The 16261-nt window shown below is 44.6% G+C and overlaps 1 protein-coding gene across 3 annotated transcripts in view; it reads left to right on the top strand.

Annotated features, from left to right (window-relative positions):
- UMODL1 (uromodulin like 1) overlaps window positions 1-14440 on the top strand; it is a 72204-nt gene extending 57764 nt beyond the window's left edge. For all 3 annotated transcript variants that reach the window (XM_083171648.1, XM_083171647.1, XM_083171646.1), the window contains 6 exons: window positions 159-427; window positions 691-836; window positions 1443-1679; window positions 6373-6532; window positions 8158-8245; window positions 10712-14440. In XM_083171648.1, the coding sequence (XP_083027774.1) occupies window positions 159-427; window positions 691-836; window positions 1443-1679; window positions 6373-6532; window positions 8158-8245; window positions 10712-10899 (1088 nt within the window). In that variant the 3' untranslated portion in view covers window positions 10900-14440. The remainder of the gene's footprint in view (window positions 1-158; window positions 428-690; window positions 837-1442; window positions 1680-6372; window positions 6533-8157; window positions 8246-10711) is intronic.
- Window positions 14441-16261: the final 1821 nt, after the last annotated feature.

Raw genomic sequence — 16261 nt, 5'->3', positions numbered from 1 at the left:
TGTTAGTGAAGGCCGGAATATACCAAGGGCTCAGTCAAATAAGTAAGTAGGGGAAGAAAGTCTGAGGAGACAATTTAGAGACATCTAGTAGAGGTTACACACAGGCTTGGGTTGCGATTGTTATATTTATAATAATTAATGATTTATGTTTCACATAGAAGCCACCAGTACCCCGTTACTGTTATCTGCAAGTACTAAGATGGCGACGCATCAGATGTCCCCCAGCCTCACCCTGAGAGATGCCAGCAAGGTGGTGTGTGAGATGGGGAGGATCGGAATCGCCATAGAGAAGGTCTTCCTGAAGGTGATGTCCATCACCAGCCACTCTTTGTTCCTGGGGAGCCCAGCGTGCTCTGTGAACTGCAGTACGGACACCTTCATCCTAATACACGCCGGGTGGAAAGAGTGCAACACCAGTGTCTATAGTGTGAGTGCGCTCAGACTTGTCTTCTCATTCACCATGTTGGATTGTCAGATTGTGGAAGAGTCTGGTGGACACAGGTGGACCTCCATACGGGGGCACAGAGGCTTCCAGCCACTTCATCTCTAACCCAATAGGCATCACCCAGGCTATTACAGTTACCCCATAGTGTGTGCCCATGCAGCCTCGTATAACCAGAGCCCCTTAGTTGGGCCTCGGTATTGTTGGCTGTTATTTGCTTACTGAGTACAGGGCATTTGTTTTTGCAGAACACAACTCATACAGTGGTAAACTCGACACTGTACATTGACCTGTCATCAACAATCCAACACATGACTCCAAAATCTATCAGTACGATCCGTTGTGTGTTCAAGAACGATATCCTGTGGTCCAGTGGATACAACCCGGCCGGAGGGTAATGTACACTGCTGTTGCTTAGTAATGAGTGTGGTGGCCAGGCTTAGGACGGAGAGGGGTCTTCAGGATGGGTGGGATAGAGTACTCTGTGCACTAGAGAAATATGCAGCATATTTGTGTACAACTGTTATGGCCATTTATATCGCCACCACATGTATGACCAGGGAACACATACAGACGTGGACAAATGTGTTGGCACCCTGCCATTAAGGGAACTTGGTTTATTACTCCAGCCTCCCTTATATACATCGGTATTGGTTACCGTGCCCATACTGATTGGGTGAAATTGACCCAAATGGTGTATGGGCACCTTAACCTTACTGTCACAGCCCAGCTTGTAAGACCAAGGAAACTGCGCCACTCCTGGCTTGTCACCCCTGTTTCTGAAAATGTTGGCTGCCCCATACAGTGCAACTGGGTGGCTTCCATGCAATCACATAAAGATGGAGATTTTGATACAGTAGGTGGGCAGACTAACCTTGGCCTTATTTACTATGGAATAGCATCTGCGGAGTCCATCGCAGACTCAGGCCAATGTTACTACCCCCCTCCTTACACAAATCTTTGACTTCACATATGTTTTTTCCCTGTAACCTCTTTCCAGATTTTACACCATCATTGAGAAACTAGAAGGCGGCGGATCGTTTTGGCCGGAATTCCAGCTGTTTATCGGCGACCAGCCCATCCCTGCGAACTTCAGCCTCTCAGCCACCGATGACATCACCGTTCAGATCAGAATAAAGACGGAGGAGAGTCAGTATAAAGTGGTCATTAACGAGTGCTGGGCCACCCCGACCGATAATTCCAATGACCCAGTGTCTTTTCCCTTCATCAAGAACAGGTAATATATTGGCGTTTGTGGATCTCCTTTCCCATTGTTATTTTTGCCTACTTATTATTTTTCGAAATTGTCAAAAACTTCAAGTACCTTAGAAAAATGAATCACATAATTATTTTTGGAATATACAATAAACAAAAAACATCACGCTGTACATTTTAAATTTGAATAGTTTGTGTTATATTTAATCTGTATTGTTATTATTATTATTACTACTACTAGAGGTAAACCAACCGCAACCTGTTTCTTGAATCGAGTGTGGATCAATGAGTCAACAGTATCTAGGTTGACAGTCAGTAGGTCGTCATTAGTGCATTTCTTTAAAACAACTTCGGCTTTCCTTTCTTTAAGACACAACAGCAGAGCTGTAGGTCACTATAATGGTGCCCATACACTAGGGTGATATTGCATACAAAGAAAAAAGAATCAACCTAGGTTGATTTGGAGCGCTTTTCATAAGCTGATCTCTCAAAAATTTAAGCAGCTGCTAGAAAAGGGAGTAGTCAATTCCCTCAGGAAAAAGGACAAGAAAGACAAGAATAGCAGCGCTGTACAATAATTATTAACAGTAATAAGTGAATCAATTAATGTAAAAATATAACAGATTTATTAATACAATTGATCCGGATTTAAAAATAAAAAGTTTCTAAATGAGAATTTAAAAATCAAGTGGGTGGAAATTAGCACATATATAACCTGCACTGGAACGAGCTAGAGTCCTCGGTGGAGGGAGTCCTTGGGTGAGCCAATTTTGAATAAGACGCCGCTGGAGGTATGGTAATCCTTTGAAGAATTAGGGCAAATTTCGCCCACAATGGAGCAACCTCGACGATGTGTGCGGTGTAGGCTTGTCCCAGTAGGTGGTAAGTCTCCCAGGTCTCAATAATAGGTCCAGTGGAATGAGCAGGTGTCAAGATCCAATTGGATGAAGAGCAGAGATGGCAATCCACGTAACACCAACGCGTTTCGCTGACCCCTGTCAGCTTTATCAAGGTGTCTCTGTCAGTGTACCTTAAGGGTATTTATACCCACACTTCCTGGTTACTAATTAGCATACCAAATTGATTCACTTATAAAATTACAATGAATAACAAGAAAAAGAACATGCTCGGAGACAGATTAAAAAAATTCATTTGTAATAGTCACATTCATTTGAATGAAAATATCATGTAACATAATAAAAACTTCAATAAACACTCATTTGTTTTCATTAATAAATTTCACTTCCGGGTTCACCCCGGGTCACTATTGTTTATTGGGCACTTAGAAAGCCCAAAATCATGTTAGAAGCTCCTCATTAGGATGACATAGTGTGTACATCTAATATGTTATTTGTTCATATGGAAACCATTTTTATAAAGACAGTTTTTTGCAGAAGCTGGACTGTACAACGAATATCACGTCACCGGAAGTGACGTTACGTGGCCGGTATCATCCCGGAACAGGAGCGGTGTGTTCCACAAATATACTTCCCGGCCGGGACATAGTCCAATTGCGGCTCGCGGATCCATACCAAGGAGTTAGCGGTTTCCATCCTAACATTTGAGGCTTATCCGCCACTCCGTGTATGCAGCCGCAGGCTCCATTAGACCACGGGCCGGAACCAATCAGACCGTTCCTTATGTCCTACTTGTTCACGTTCCCCACCGGAAGCTGTCATAGCGGTGGGGAATTATGGTACGTCTGCGTTATACCCGTGTGCACTACTTCCGCGTGTCACGGTGGGGCTGGTCCATCAATCAAATACCTCCTTCCTTTCATATATTAATATATGTTTTGAAACGCGGAAGTGTGCACCCGGTGGAACGCAAAAATTGTATGCACATAAATGGCATATTATCACTTCATGAGCAGCCAATGAGTCTATGATAGAGGAACATATCCAGTAATCTGACTGCCCAAATAAATTATTAGCATAGAATTTATATATAAACAAACTAAAGAATCATCGTTCAAAAATTTATATACATGTATTGAATCTATGAGTGTCAATTTCAGGTCCCGATCAATAATTAAATATGTACATACACAATTGGGCATATGGAATCCTACAAAGGATGAGTGTATAGACATACACAGTTGAGCATGTAGGATCTTACATAGGGTAAGCATATACATTCTTATATAATACATAGAAAAAGGGGGATTCTATAGGGATTTCTATTATGATTGATAAATGCAGGATTATTCCAAATTAATAACTGGAGAAATTTAGCACGTCCAAGAGGGGAGAGAAGGCAGGGAAGGCAGAGAAGGCCTGCCTTCTCTCCCCTCTTGGACGTGCTAAATTTCTCCAGTTATTAATTTGGAATAATCCTGCATTTATCAATCATAATAGAAATCCCTATAGAATCCCCCTTTTTCTATGTATTATATAAGAATGTATATGCTTACCCTATGTAAGATCCTACATGCTCAACTGTGTATGTCTATACACTCATCCTTTGTAGGATTCCATATGCCCAATTGTGTATGTACATATTTAATTATTGATCGGGACCTGAAATTGACACTCATAGATTCAATACATGTATATAAATTTTTGAACGATGATTCTTTAGTTTGTTTATATATAAATTCTATGCTAATAATTTATTTGGGCAGTCAGATTACTGGATATGTTCCTCTATCATAGACTCATTGGCTGCTCATGAAGTGATAATATGCCATTTATGTGCATACAATTTTTGCGTTCCACTGCGTTCCACCGGGTGCACACTTCCGCGTTTCAAAACATATATTAATATATGAAAGGAAGGAGGTATTTGATTGATGGACCAGCCCCACCGTGACACGCGGAAGTAGTGCACACGGGTATAACGCAGACGTACCATAATTCCCCACCGCTATGACAGCTTCCGGTGGGGAACGTGAACAAGTAGGACATAAGGAACGGTCTGATTGGTTCCGGCCCGTGGTCTAATGGAGCCTGCGGCTGCATACACGGAGTGGCGGATAAGCCTCAAATGTTAGGATGGAAACCGCTAACTCCTTGGTATGGATCCGCGAGCCGCAATTGGACTATGTCCCGGCCGGGAAGTATATTTGTGGAACACACCGCTCCTGTTCCGGGATGATACCGGCCACGTAACGTCACTTCCGGTGACGTGATATTCGTTGTACAGTCCAGCTTCTGCAAAAAACTGTCTTTATAAAAATGGTTTCCATATGAACAAATAACATATTAGATGTACACACTATGTCATCCTAATGAGGAGCTTCTAACATGATTTTGGGCTTTCTAAGTGCCCAATAAACAATAGTGACCCGGGGTGAACCCGGAAGTGAAATTTATTAATGAAAACAAATGAGTGTTTATTGAAGTTTTTATTATGTTACATGATATTTTCATTCGAATGAATGTGACTATTACAAATGAATTTTTTTAATCTGTCTCCGAGCATGTTCTTTTTCTTGTTATTCATTGTAATTTTATAAGTGAATCAATTTGGTATGCTAATTAGTAACCAGGAAGTGTGGGTATAAATACCCTTAAGGTACACTGACAGAGACACCTTGATAAAGCTGACAGGGGTCAGCGAAACGCGTTGGTGTTACGTGGATTGCCATCTCTGCTCTTCATCCAATTGGATCTTGACACCTGCTCATTCCACTGGACCTATTATTGAGACCTGGGAGACTTACCACCTACTGGGACAAGCCTACACCGCACACATCGTCGAGGTTGCTCCATTGTGGGCGAAATTTGCCCTAATTCTTCAAAGGATTACCATACCTCCAGCGGCGTCTTATTCAAAATTGGCTCACCCAAGGACTCCCTCCACCGAGGACTCTAGCTCGTTCCAGTGCAGGTTATATATGTGCTAATTTCCACCCACTTGATTTTTAAATTCTCATTTAGAAACTTTTTATTTTTAAATCCGGATCAATTGTATTAATAAATTTGTTATATTTTTACATTAATTGATTCACTTATTACTGTTAATAATTATTGTACAGCGCTGCTATTCTTGTCTTTCTTGATATTGCATACAATTCTTCAAATTCAACCGTATCTGTGAGATCAATTGAAGGATTGTATGCACGTCAAATGTGTCACCTGACACGATGCACGTGTATGCCGGTTGAATGTAGCGTCGATATGTGCTGCACGTAATATTTATCGTATTGCATGAGCGATCGCATGGGCGGCGGTTTTGGGGAGCTGGCAGCGGTTTCGGGTAGCTGGCGGTGAGCATCGATGTAGTGAAGTGCTGTGCAAAAGACTGAGCGGCTCTCTGATTGGCTGAGAGTGCTCTCTCAGCCAATCAGTGGCTGCCTGAATGTGAGGTCTCTGATAGGCTGAGAGCTCTCTCAGCCAATCAGAGGGCCGCCCAGTGTTTTGAAATGTTTTTCAATGATCTGTGCTAGATCAGCAGCCTGCTTTCTTGGGACCCCTTTGACAGCTGGAGCCCAACGGCCACTGTCCCCAATGTCTCTGGGAGTCACACCCACTTAGATGTGCCTATACTGTAAATGCTGCCAGAATATTAGCTAACTGGCCAAACAATGCAGCAGTGAAGGTGCATAAAGATTTCTGATCTGGTGCTGAATGGTCTGTATGGCCCTAAATGGGCCGGATTGCCTTGTGTTTGGGAACCGTCACATCTGTTACAGTCACTTTGTGAAGGTTTACATTCTGTGGGAGCAATCCCGTATGGTCCCCTCTATGATCTGTTTGCGCTCTGTGTTTCAGCTGTGCTATGACCAACACCTTCACCACCATCCACACCAACGGCATCTCCAGCAATGCCACCTTCCAGACAAAGATCTTCTCCTTTGTTAACAATCCCATAGTTTACCTGCACTGCCGACTTCATGTCTGCAAGGAGGAGCCACCTACGACCTGCAAACCGGTATGCACTATGTTTATGCAATGCAGTGGGCAATGCGGTGGTACAGTTATCATTGAGCAATTATCGGTGTATCAGTGGGCAGTTCCATTGTGTAGGTCCGAGTGTGTAGTTATCAGTGTGTCTTTATCAGTGTGCAGTTCCCATTGTGCCGTCATAGGAAAATGTATTTAAATCGTCGTTTTAGCCAATCTGCAATTTGTCTGGTTCCGAACGAGATTGGGAGTGTTTTCAAATTTACATAGCTGCTAAATTCTCAGGGTTCTAATTTTCCGATGGTAACGTGTTTCGTATTTGGCTTCCGATGGTAACGTGTTTCGTGTTTGGCATTCATATTCGTATTTATGAATAGTGATTCCTAATTTACTTGCCACAAAATACGCCTGGAAATTACAACTCATTTTCCAAGCGTATTTGGCTTTAGCCTGCACGGAATTAAAAATTAAAAATTCAGGGCACAATTTAAGTAGGGGTTCCCTGTAATTTTTAAAACCAGCACCAGGCTCATCAGTTCCCCTCTTCCCATGAAGTCCTGGTTCCCAAATACAGGGGACGAAATGAGTATTTCCCCCCGTATTTTGAGAACCAGCACCGGGCCCAACCAGCCAGCAGGGTAATGCCACAGCCGGGGGAAACTTATTATACAAGGTCCCGCAGCCAAAGCATTTACCCCCTGACCAGTCAGCCTGAGCAGGGACCCTGGGGGAGTGGGGACCACCCCCCCAATAAAGGGGTCCCCTCCCTCCAGGATTAACCCCTTGAGTGGTGGGTTTTGCCCCAGCAAAACCCACCACAGATCGTAGGAAGCCGCCGCCCCCCCCCCTCACCTCCGCTCCGGCGTTAGTAAGCTGGAGCTCCCCTGCCGCCGCTTCCCCCTGCTGCGTGTCAGTCATCACGCAGGCTCGGGGATAATTCGCGGCGACTCGGAAGGACTAGGGCGTCTGAACTCTCCCGAGTCCCCCCCGAGTCGCGCCGACAATCCCCGAGCCTGCCGTCTACGTCACTTATGCAAATAGTGAATGGTGGCAGGGGAGCTCCAGTGTACGATCACCGGAGCGGAGGGGGTGGGTGGTAAGGGGTACGACAGGAGGGGGGGGGCCCTAAAGGTAGTGCGCCAGTGGTGCTCCGCTGGAGGCACCACTGGCACGCACCTAATGCAAAGTGGTATGCCCCAAAATTTTCCGGGACAGCCCGCTGCGGCAGTGCAGCTGAGCCTGAAAAATTTCAGGGCATATCACCCAAGGGGTTAATACTGATACCTACATCTTGACCCGAGGCATTGGACCCCTTCTCCTGTAGAATCCAATTGTGGGTACCTGTGGAAGGAAATTATACTTACCAGCTCCTTGGCGTGGATCGCGTCCTCTTCGTTCCATGTACGAATCCAGGTACTTGGCAAAATAACAAAACACGGGTACCCGATGCCTGCACGACCAGCGATGAATGTAAGTTTTGCATTCAGCGCTTCTCACTGCCAAGTGAGCTATTGGCCGCTAGGTGGCCAATCAGGAGCCTGGAAGTGCCTGGAAGTGTTGGAATTATATTACAATTTTAAAAATGATAGCAAATTAAATTGCGAATTGTGCAGTCATAATAGATAATTGTATTTTATGTTGTAATTGTTTCAGTCCTGTAGCAGTTTCCGGTCTGTACGGAGTGGCGAGAATGTCTTTACCGGCGTTACCAGAATGGGCCCCCTGCGCCGAGCCGACCACTGTAAGTGTTTGCATTTATTTCTGCAGTTTTTATTTCAAATTATTTCATATTTAAAGAAAAAACTAGTGAATCTCTGGAGTCCCTATATGAAATACAAATGTCCTGTATGAGGTTGCCTGAAATACGCTGTTGAAGAGCGGCGTAAAGGGGAAAGCACTGCTACAGACATCCAATAATGGAAATAAGAAAATCACATCTATCTATCTATGGTCTCTGCAGGAAACCATCTACTTATTCACCATTGGCCACAGACCATCGATGGTTACTGCCAATCAGTGGTCAATAACCATCCTCAGTGAAAAGTTATTTTACAGATAAATGTTGTAACAAAGTTTATATCATAAGGATCATCAAACCTCGGTGATATGGGATTCTTGTGCTTTGCTCAGTTCTAGGCTAGGACCTTATGGACATGTTTCTGTTGGGAAGCTGTGCCACCGCTAGTGCCACCGCTAGTGCCCAGCTTCTACCAAGTTGGTAGAGAACGTATTAAACAAACGGTTTGTGTATAATAGTTTTTCAGTTGTCTCTCTGTACTGCTCTGCATAAACAAGGAAAAGGAACATATTTATCATACATGAAATTGGGACAAATAATCCTCAAAAGCCGCCCAGTGTGTACAGGGCAGCGATGAGTGGTAATGCGCTCTCCCACATCATTGCTGGCCCGGCCGCTCATCGGCTAGTATTACTAGTAGATCAGCAACGCTGTGGAACGGCTTTCCATAGTGCCCTGCTATGGAAAATCATCCACCCCTGGGAAATCCACTGAGAAGGGTTAAAAATGCTCAGCATGTATGCAGTGTGTATACAGTGTGTATGCAGCGTGTATGCAGCGTGTATGCCGTGTGTATGCAGAATACATGCCGTATGTATGCAGTGTGTATGCAGCGTGTGCATGCAGTGTGTATGCAGCGTGTATGCAGTGTGTGTGCAGCGTGTATGCACAATGCATGCAGTATGTGTGCAGTGTGTATGCAGTATGTATGCAGTGTGTATGCAGCGTGTATATAGTATGTATGCAGCGTGTATGCAGTGTGTATGCAGAATGCATGCCATATGTATGCAGTATGTATGCAGTATGTATGCGGTGTGTATGCAGTGTGTATGCAGAATGCATGCAGTATGTGTGCAGTGTGTATGCAGCGTGTATGCAGAATGCATGCCATATGTATGCAGTGTGTATGCAGTATGTATGCAGCGTGTATGCAGTGTGTGTATGCAGTATGTATGCAGCGTGTATGCAGTATGTATGCAGCGTGTATGCAGTGTATAGGCAGCGTGTATGCAGTGTGTATGCAGCATGTATGCCGTGTGTATGCAGCATGTATGCCGTGTATATGCAGTATGTATGCAGTGTGTACGCAGTATGTATGCAGCGTGTATGCAGTATGTATGCAGCGTGTAAGCAGCATGTATGCAGCGTGTATGCAGCGTGTATGCAGCATGTATGCCGTGTGTATGCAGTGTATAGGCAGCGTGTATGGAGTGTGTATGCAGTGTGTATGCAGTGTGTATGCAGCATGTATGCAGTGTGTATGCAGTATGTATGCAGTGTATATGCAGTGTATATGCAGTGTGTATGCAGTGTGTATGCAGTATGTATGCAGTATGTATGCAGTGTGTATGCAGTATGTATGCAGTATGTATGCAGTATGTATGCAGCGTGTACGCAGCGTGTATGCAGTGTGTGTATGCAGTATGTATGCAGCGTGTATGCAGTGTGTATGCAGCGTGTATGCAGTGTGTATGCAGTGTGTGTATGCAGTATGTATGCAGTGTGTATGCAGCGTGTATGCAGCGTGTATGCAGAGTGTGTATGCAGAGTGTGTATGCAGTATGTATGCAGCGTGTATGCAGTGTGTATGCAGCGTGTATGCAGCGTGTATGCAGTGTGTATGCAGTGTGTATGCAGTATGTATGCAGTGTGTATGCATTGAGTGATGTTCAGCCTAGTGATTTTCCCTATCATCGCTGTGCATACACGTTGGGTAAAATTGGTTCCGGTTTTTAGATCTACAGTGTCTAAATAGTCAGTGGGTCTACCCTAAAAGATCAACATGCAATAGGTCGACAGGGTCAAAAGGTCGATATGAAAAAGGTAGACACATGAAAAGGTTGACATGAGATTTTGATTGGCTGAGAGAGCTCTCTCAGCCAATCAGTGGCTGCCCATTCATTTGTATGTTTTTTTTTTTATTATTGTTCTGTGGCTTAGCGCCAGACTCCCTTGACCCGGCTCTCGGGTCCCTCGGCCAGGTTCCTGGCTCCCTCCACCTGCAGTTCCCCGGGACTTTATCACATGTAAAAAATGGCACATCAATTACCTAATCATACATGAGCCCTCCTGGGGAGCTGTCAGGTAAATCGGGTACGACTTGTCCGAACCTAATGTATGGGGGCCTTTACACTACAAATATATGTAAATAAAATACTCACATTGTATTTCCTTTGATGTATTTCCCAGGGAACGTTGCAGACTCCCCATCGCGAGCCGCACTCGGCCCGGGATACATCGCTCTCATTATCATCGGGGTCTTTGCGCTGGTCGCCATCATGGTGGCCATTTTGATTTGCTGGCACCAAAGAAGAACAGGAAAATACAACTTCAAACTTAAGTGTAAAGATGTCGGGTATCAAGTGTTCTCCGGCTAGAGGCGGCAGCCCGCGTGGCGCGCGCGATCAAAGTTCTGTTACAGCGCTAAATTCTGTGCTTCCCAGCCACGTTATTCCTCAGTCAGAGTTATATGCTGACATTACCCTGGTATCTGGCACACCACGGCCTGTGACCTGCATTGGACACAACTGAGGACGATTTTGTGTCGTATCCCAGGGCAACACAATGAAAAGACTCTGACTAATGTTATAAAGGCATGGCTGGAAACCACAGAAACAAGACAAAGGCTTTACATTTACTGGAAGACTCAGAAGGAAGTGCGTTCTGTTTATGTGTAACGGGAGATGGATATTGTCATGCTTGTGAATGTGATGTCATAAATAATAATTCACCTGTAGCAGCTTCTGTCATCTGTGAGTCACCGCTAAAGCATCCCGCGCAGGAAGTGGTTACGCTGTATAATGAGAACCAAAGGGAAATGTATTATTAAGGACCGGATGTACCAAGCTTCAAAAAGTGGAAGGCATTTAGAACACGTTGGCTTCAATCTATTTATCTGGGGTGTTCAAACTTTAGGGTCAATGGGGCAGATGTATTAAGCCTTAACAAGAGATAAAGGGTGATAAAGGGAGATAAACCTCCAGCCAATCAGCTCCTTACTGACTTTTTTCAAACACAGCCTGTAACATGGCAGTTAGCAGGTGATTGGCTGGACGTTTATCTCTCCTTATCACCCTTGCATTTATCTCTTGTTATGACAATACATCTGCCCCAATATTTCAAATGGTTCAAAGACCACTTTGTAATAAACAAACGCAAATGCCTAAGGTGGACAGGCAGGACCCTCAGTCTACCTCTGAGACAACATATAATTCCATGTAGTCTCAGGCAGCCACTTCCTGTTTTAAGTAAAGGGTAAACCCAGGTCTCCCCCCCCCCCCCCCTCAGGATCTGCCACTGCTTCCATTACCACTTAAGAAAGAAACAAAATATTTTTTGGTTACAATATTTTTATACTGCCGTCCCATTTCAATCTTATTTACTTTAATGTTCCTCCTGCTGTTACACCCCTCTGCCCCAGACCTTGCCCACACCTTCTCCTCTGATGCCACGCTGACTAGACCACAGGCTATATATAAATAACAATAGCACGTCACACTACTGCCAGGAAGATACTGTTACACTGGGAAGACACGACTGCGAAGACTACAATAATATATATTACAGTTGGCATAGTAATATATATATTATAATTGTATATATTATAATTGGCATGCATGATATTTACAAAGGCTTACCATGTGATTCCTTTAACCAGGGACAGTCGTCAATTACACAGGTTCTGTGGCTGATTAAAGCCAGGTGGAGTGAAGGCTCGAAGTCATCCAGCCCCAGAACCTGTGTATTTTATGAGCCTCTCGGTTTAACGGTAAGCCTATACTTACGCACAAACATATAGAGTTATGAAAGATACAGATGAATGCTTAAGATTATCAGCTGTTGGGTAATTAATTAGAGAAAAATCAGTTAGCGACTTAATTCTATCGCAGAATGATCATTTTACTGGAATATTATCCTTTTTTGCAGTCTAAATGTTTTTGTTTTATTTTTGCAATTCAAACAGTCTGGTTTAATTTAATTGTAGTTTTTTTCCAATGGTCTACATTGAATGTTGAACGATGTTAATGTTCTTATTTTAAAGTGTCTCACCAGAGGATCTGCTACTAGCGCTAGGGCTGTTGAGCCTGACTAGACGTTGGACCTGGAAGGGTTATAATAGTGCAGACAATGATCTGGCCAGAATGTGTTTGTCTGGGTCTCGGTGGGAATATGACGACCTGTTCTGTACCCTGCTACACTCTGAAGGAGATGTATCAAACCTTAACATGCAAAAAAAGTCTCTGCCGGGACTGATCCGATGTGGGGACTATCACAGTTGCTGAGGCATCCGCATAGAGCGGGGCGGGCAGGGGCTGTAAAATGGGTGTGGATCGTATTGTCGATCCGACTTAGGTCGACAGTCATTAGGTCGACACTGTTCTAGGTCGACAGGGTTCTAGGTCGACATGGATAAAGGTCGACAGGTGTCTAGGTCTACATGGGACAAGGTCGACATGGGTTTAGATCAACAAATGCGCTAGGTCAACATGGGTTAAGGAGACAGGTCGCGAGGTCGACATGGGCTTTTTCACTGTTTTTTTACCCGAATGTCGACACAGTCGACATGGACACAGTTGGAAGTGAACCGCAGCCCCTCGCATTGTTCGCTTCGCTCGCAATGCGTCGGGCACATTATTTTATTCTCCCACCACGCCCTAGTGGATGGTAAGGCATGAAATACTGCCTGTCGGCACGTCGGGTCAAAATACAGTGAAAAAACCCACGTCGACCTCGCGACCTGTCGACCTAACCCATGTCAACCTAAAGCCATGTCAACCTTGTCCCATGTCGACCTTGAACCCTGTCGACCTTGTTGCCTGTTGACCCAACGGTGTCGACCTAATGACGGCCGACCTAAGTCGGGTCGGCAATACGACCGTATCCCTGTAAAGTGGGGACGCCCAGTTTTTTCTGGACATGCCCACAAAAATGGTAGGTGCGCCCAGACAAATGTTGGGCGCCCTCATGCCTACGCAGGCGTGTCAAAGCCTGCACAGGGTGGACGGTTGATGTCACATGACGTAAGCGCCCCTGCCCCGTTCTCAGCCATATTCGAGGCAAATAAAAGTCAGTCTACATTGACTTTTATTTCCGAAAGGGGAAAAAGAATTCCAATGATTTTCCCCCCCCTACGCCCGCGTGTGAATGGAGGTGTCAGCGTACACACCTATGTGCATGCAGGCGCGGATATTCGCTCGCTTGCCTGGCAGCCTGCGTTTATCCTATAGCTAAAGCAGTGAAATAATGCTGCTTAGCGAGAGCGTCTGAATCAGGCCCAAAGTACCTGACAGTTGGCTGCTAACTGCCATGTTACAGGCTATGTTTGGAAAAATGTCAGAAGCTGATTGGATGGGAATTTGGGGTCTATGCACTAAACCTTGGAGTCAGTGGATGGAGATACAAATACCAGCCAATCGGCTCCTAACCTAAAAATTTTCAAACACGGCAGTTAGGAGCTGATTGGTTGATACTAATCACTTATCTCTCTCCAAAGCTTATGGGGCCTACACACCGGGCGATTTCAGACCATTTTCTGAGCAATCTGAGTAAATCGCTTAAAAAAGGGCCCTACATTTCTCCATGTGTAGGGGCCATAGGGGCAAGGAGTTCCACCACCTCTCCAGGGACCACTTTAAGCCCTGGTAGGCCCCATTAGTGCATAGACCCTACTATGTCTCCACTTTATTTCCCTCCAAGGTTTGATACATTTCCCCTGAATGACCAATATGTAATGTAAGTTAATAAATGGTTGGAAGAGATACAAATATATATATAGATATATATATATATATAACAGAGTGTACACAGTTCTATTTTTACTAGATCTGCAAATTGACTTCTATTCTGTACTAAATGTGTGTAGTGCAATTAATTCCCTGTCTCTATATGTCCTGCGTGTGTTAATAAATACATTAGACACGTGCTTGTGAGTTGTTGTTATTTATCAAGGGACGCCATTGGCGCATCTATAATACGGAAGTGAGGGGGGGGGGGGGGGGGGTTTCCACACTCATCCTATACGTATGTTTAATTGCTTACCTCTCCGGAACCCTGCATTGGTGCTGCAGCATACAGGTGATGCTGTCACAGCTTACTTGGAGTACTACAACACCCAGCATGACAATGATACTAGATTTAATAGCTGTCCACTTTTTAGCACTGTTAATTCTCCTTCTCAATAAATATTAACTTCTAAAGCAAATATGGTTGTTTAGCTCAGTAGCTATCATCACAGTTGTAACTAGGGTGGTGCTGAGGGTGCGCTGCAGAGAGCGCAGATGCTCTGTGGGCGGATCCTTCCTCCGCTGCAAACCAATATCCTTTACAGTTTCTAGCATGTTAGTTTGCTCAATTTGCAAGCTAAACAGCATGTTTAATATGACAAGGGTCATGTAGGGACTAGAGACATGGACTCGACAAACAAGGATCTGGAGATGTAAGTCCCATGAGACTTTGCACAAGAGGTCAGAGGCTGAGAGGCTTGTGCTGAGCTCTGATTGGTGGAGCTCAACACATGCTTTTCAGGCCTGAGGAGGACAGCAGCAGCAGCCTCATTATGGGAGGGTTTTTAATCAGAGGCAGTGCTTAGCCTGTGAGGTCTCCTTCAGAGCAAGGTACAGAGGGACAAAAACAGGCTTTCCATGTGGTGTATATATATTTTTTCTCCCCCTTGCAGTTACCCATTGACTATTGATCCTTTAACCTGAGCCCTATATGGGCACTTCCCCATTAGAGCTGTCAGATTGTCAGCCGGTTGTACATTGAAGATCCCACAAGACATCTAATACCAGCAGGTTTGCATGTACTCTCCTATGTAATTTTTCCCTATTCTTTCTGACCACCTCCAGTTGTATAGCACATATATTATGGGTACAACTCTGATACTCCAGATGCCCTGACTAGCACACTTACCCATGGGGTTTACATGTACTCTCCCAACAACTTTGGAGTTTACATGTACTCTCTTATCGCAATGTTCCGACCTTTGCTTTATAACATGTCCTTACATTTGAACTTACACATATGTATGATCTTCATGTATGTTAGGTCTTGCTGCTAATATTGTCACTTGCTTTTATCTGCTATGGTCTTTAGTTGTATACTCTGTGTTCTGACAGTGTAATATTCTCCCATGTAGTTTGCAGGCATTAATGACAAGAGGAGAGGGCCCCCATGTCTAAAGTGACCCGGGCCCCCCGAAGGCTTATTCTGGTCCTGATGCCACCGATGGCTGAGTGTAATGGGGTGCAGCTGTCACCCATGTGTCTACTTCTTCCATCGTCCTTTCTCCTACGTGCACAGGTCCTCACCTCCTGCATACATGTCTCCTAGCTGAAAGGTCACACTTGACTTGAGAAACCAGACTTCCACTTTCCACCTTACTGGGAATTCTGCAGATACAAACTGAGCCATGTGATCTCTGTAGTAATCAATCACAGAATTCACAATGGAAGTTTGTTTACAGAAACACTAACATGACCTTCTACCTGAGCTCTTCTCTGCCCTAATAGTAATATCAGATGGGAGAGAGAAGGGGGGGGGGGGGGGGGTGTAGATGTAAGCCTTGGAGAGCGATACAATGGAGAGAGTGATAAATGACCAATCAACTGGCTCCTTACTGTCATTTTTCAGACACTACCTACCTGTAACATGATAATCAGGAGCTGATCCAAACCCATCGGATCAGAGTCGGAGGTCAGAGAGGCTGACCATAAGATAGGTCGGAATCGGACCCATCAG

This window comes from Crinia signifera, chromosome 2, assembly GCF_055691185.1.
Source record: "Crinia signifera chromosome 2, ASM5569118v1, whole genome shotgun sequence".
NCBI classification, from domain to species: domain Eukaryota; kingdom Metazoa; phylum Chordata; class Amphibia; order Anura; family Myobatrachidae; genus Crinia; species Crinia signifera.
Note: the sequence above shows the minus strand (reverse complement) of the source record. Positions and strands in the feature narration are given on the sequence as shown.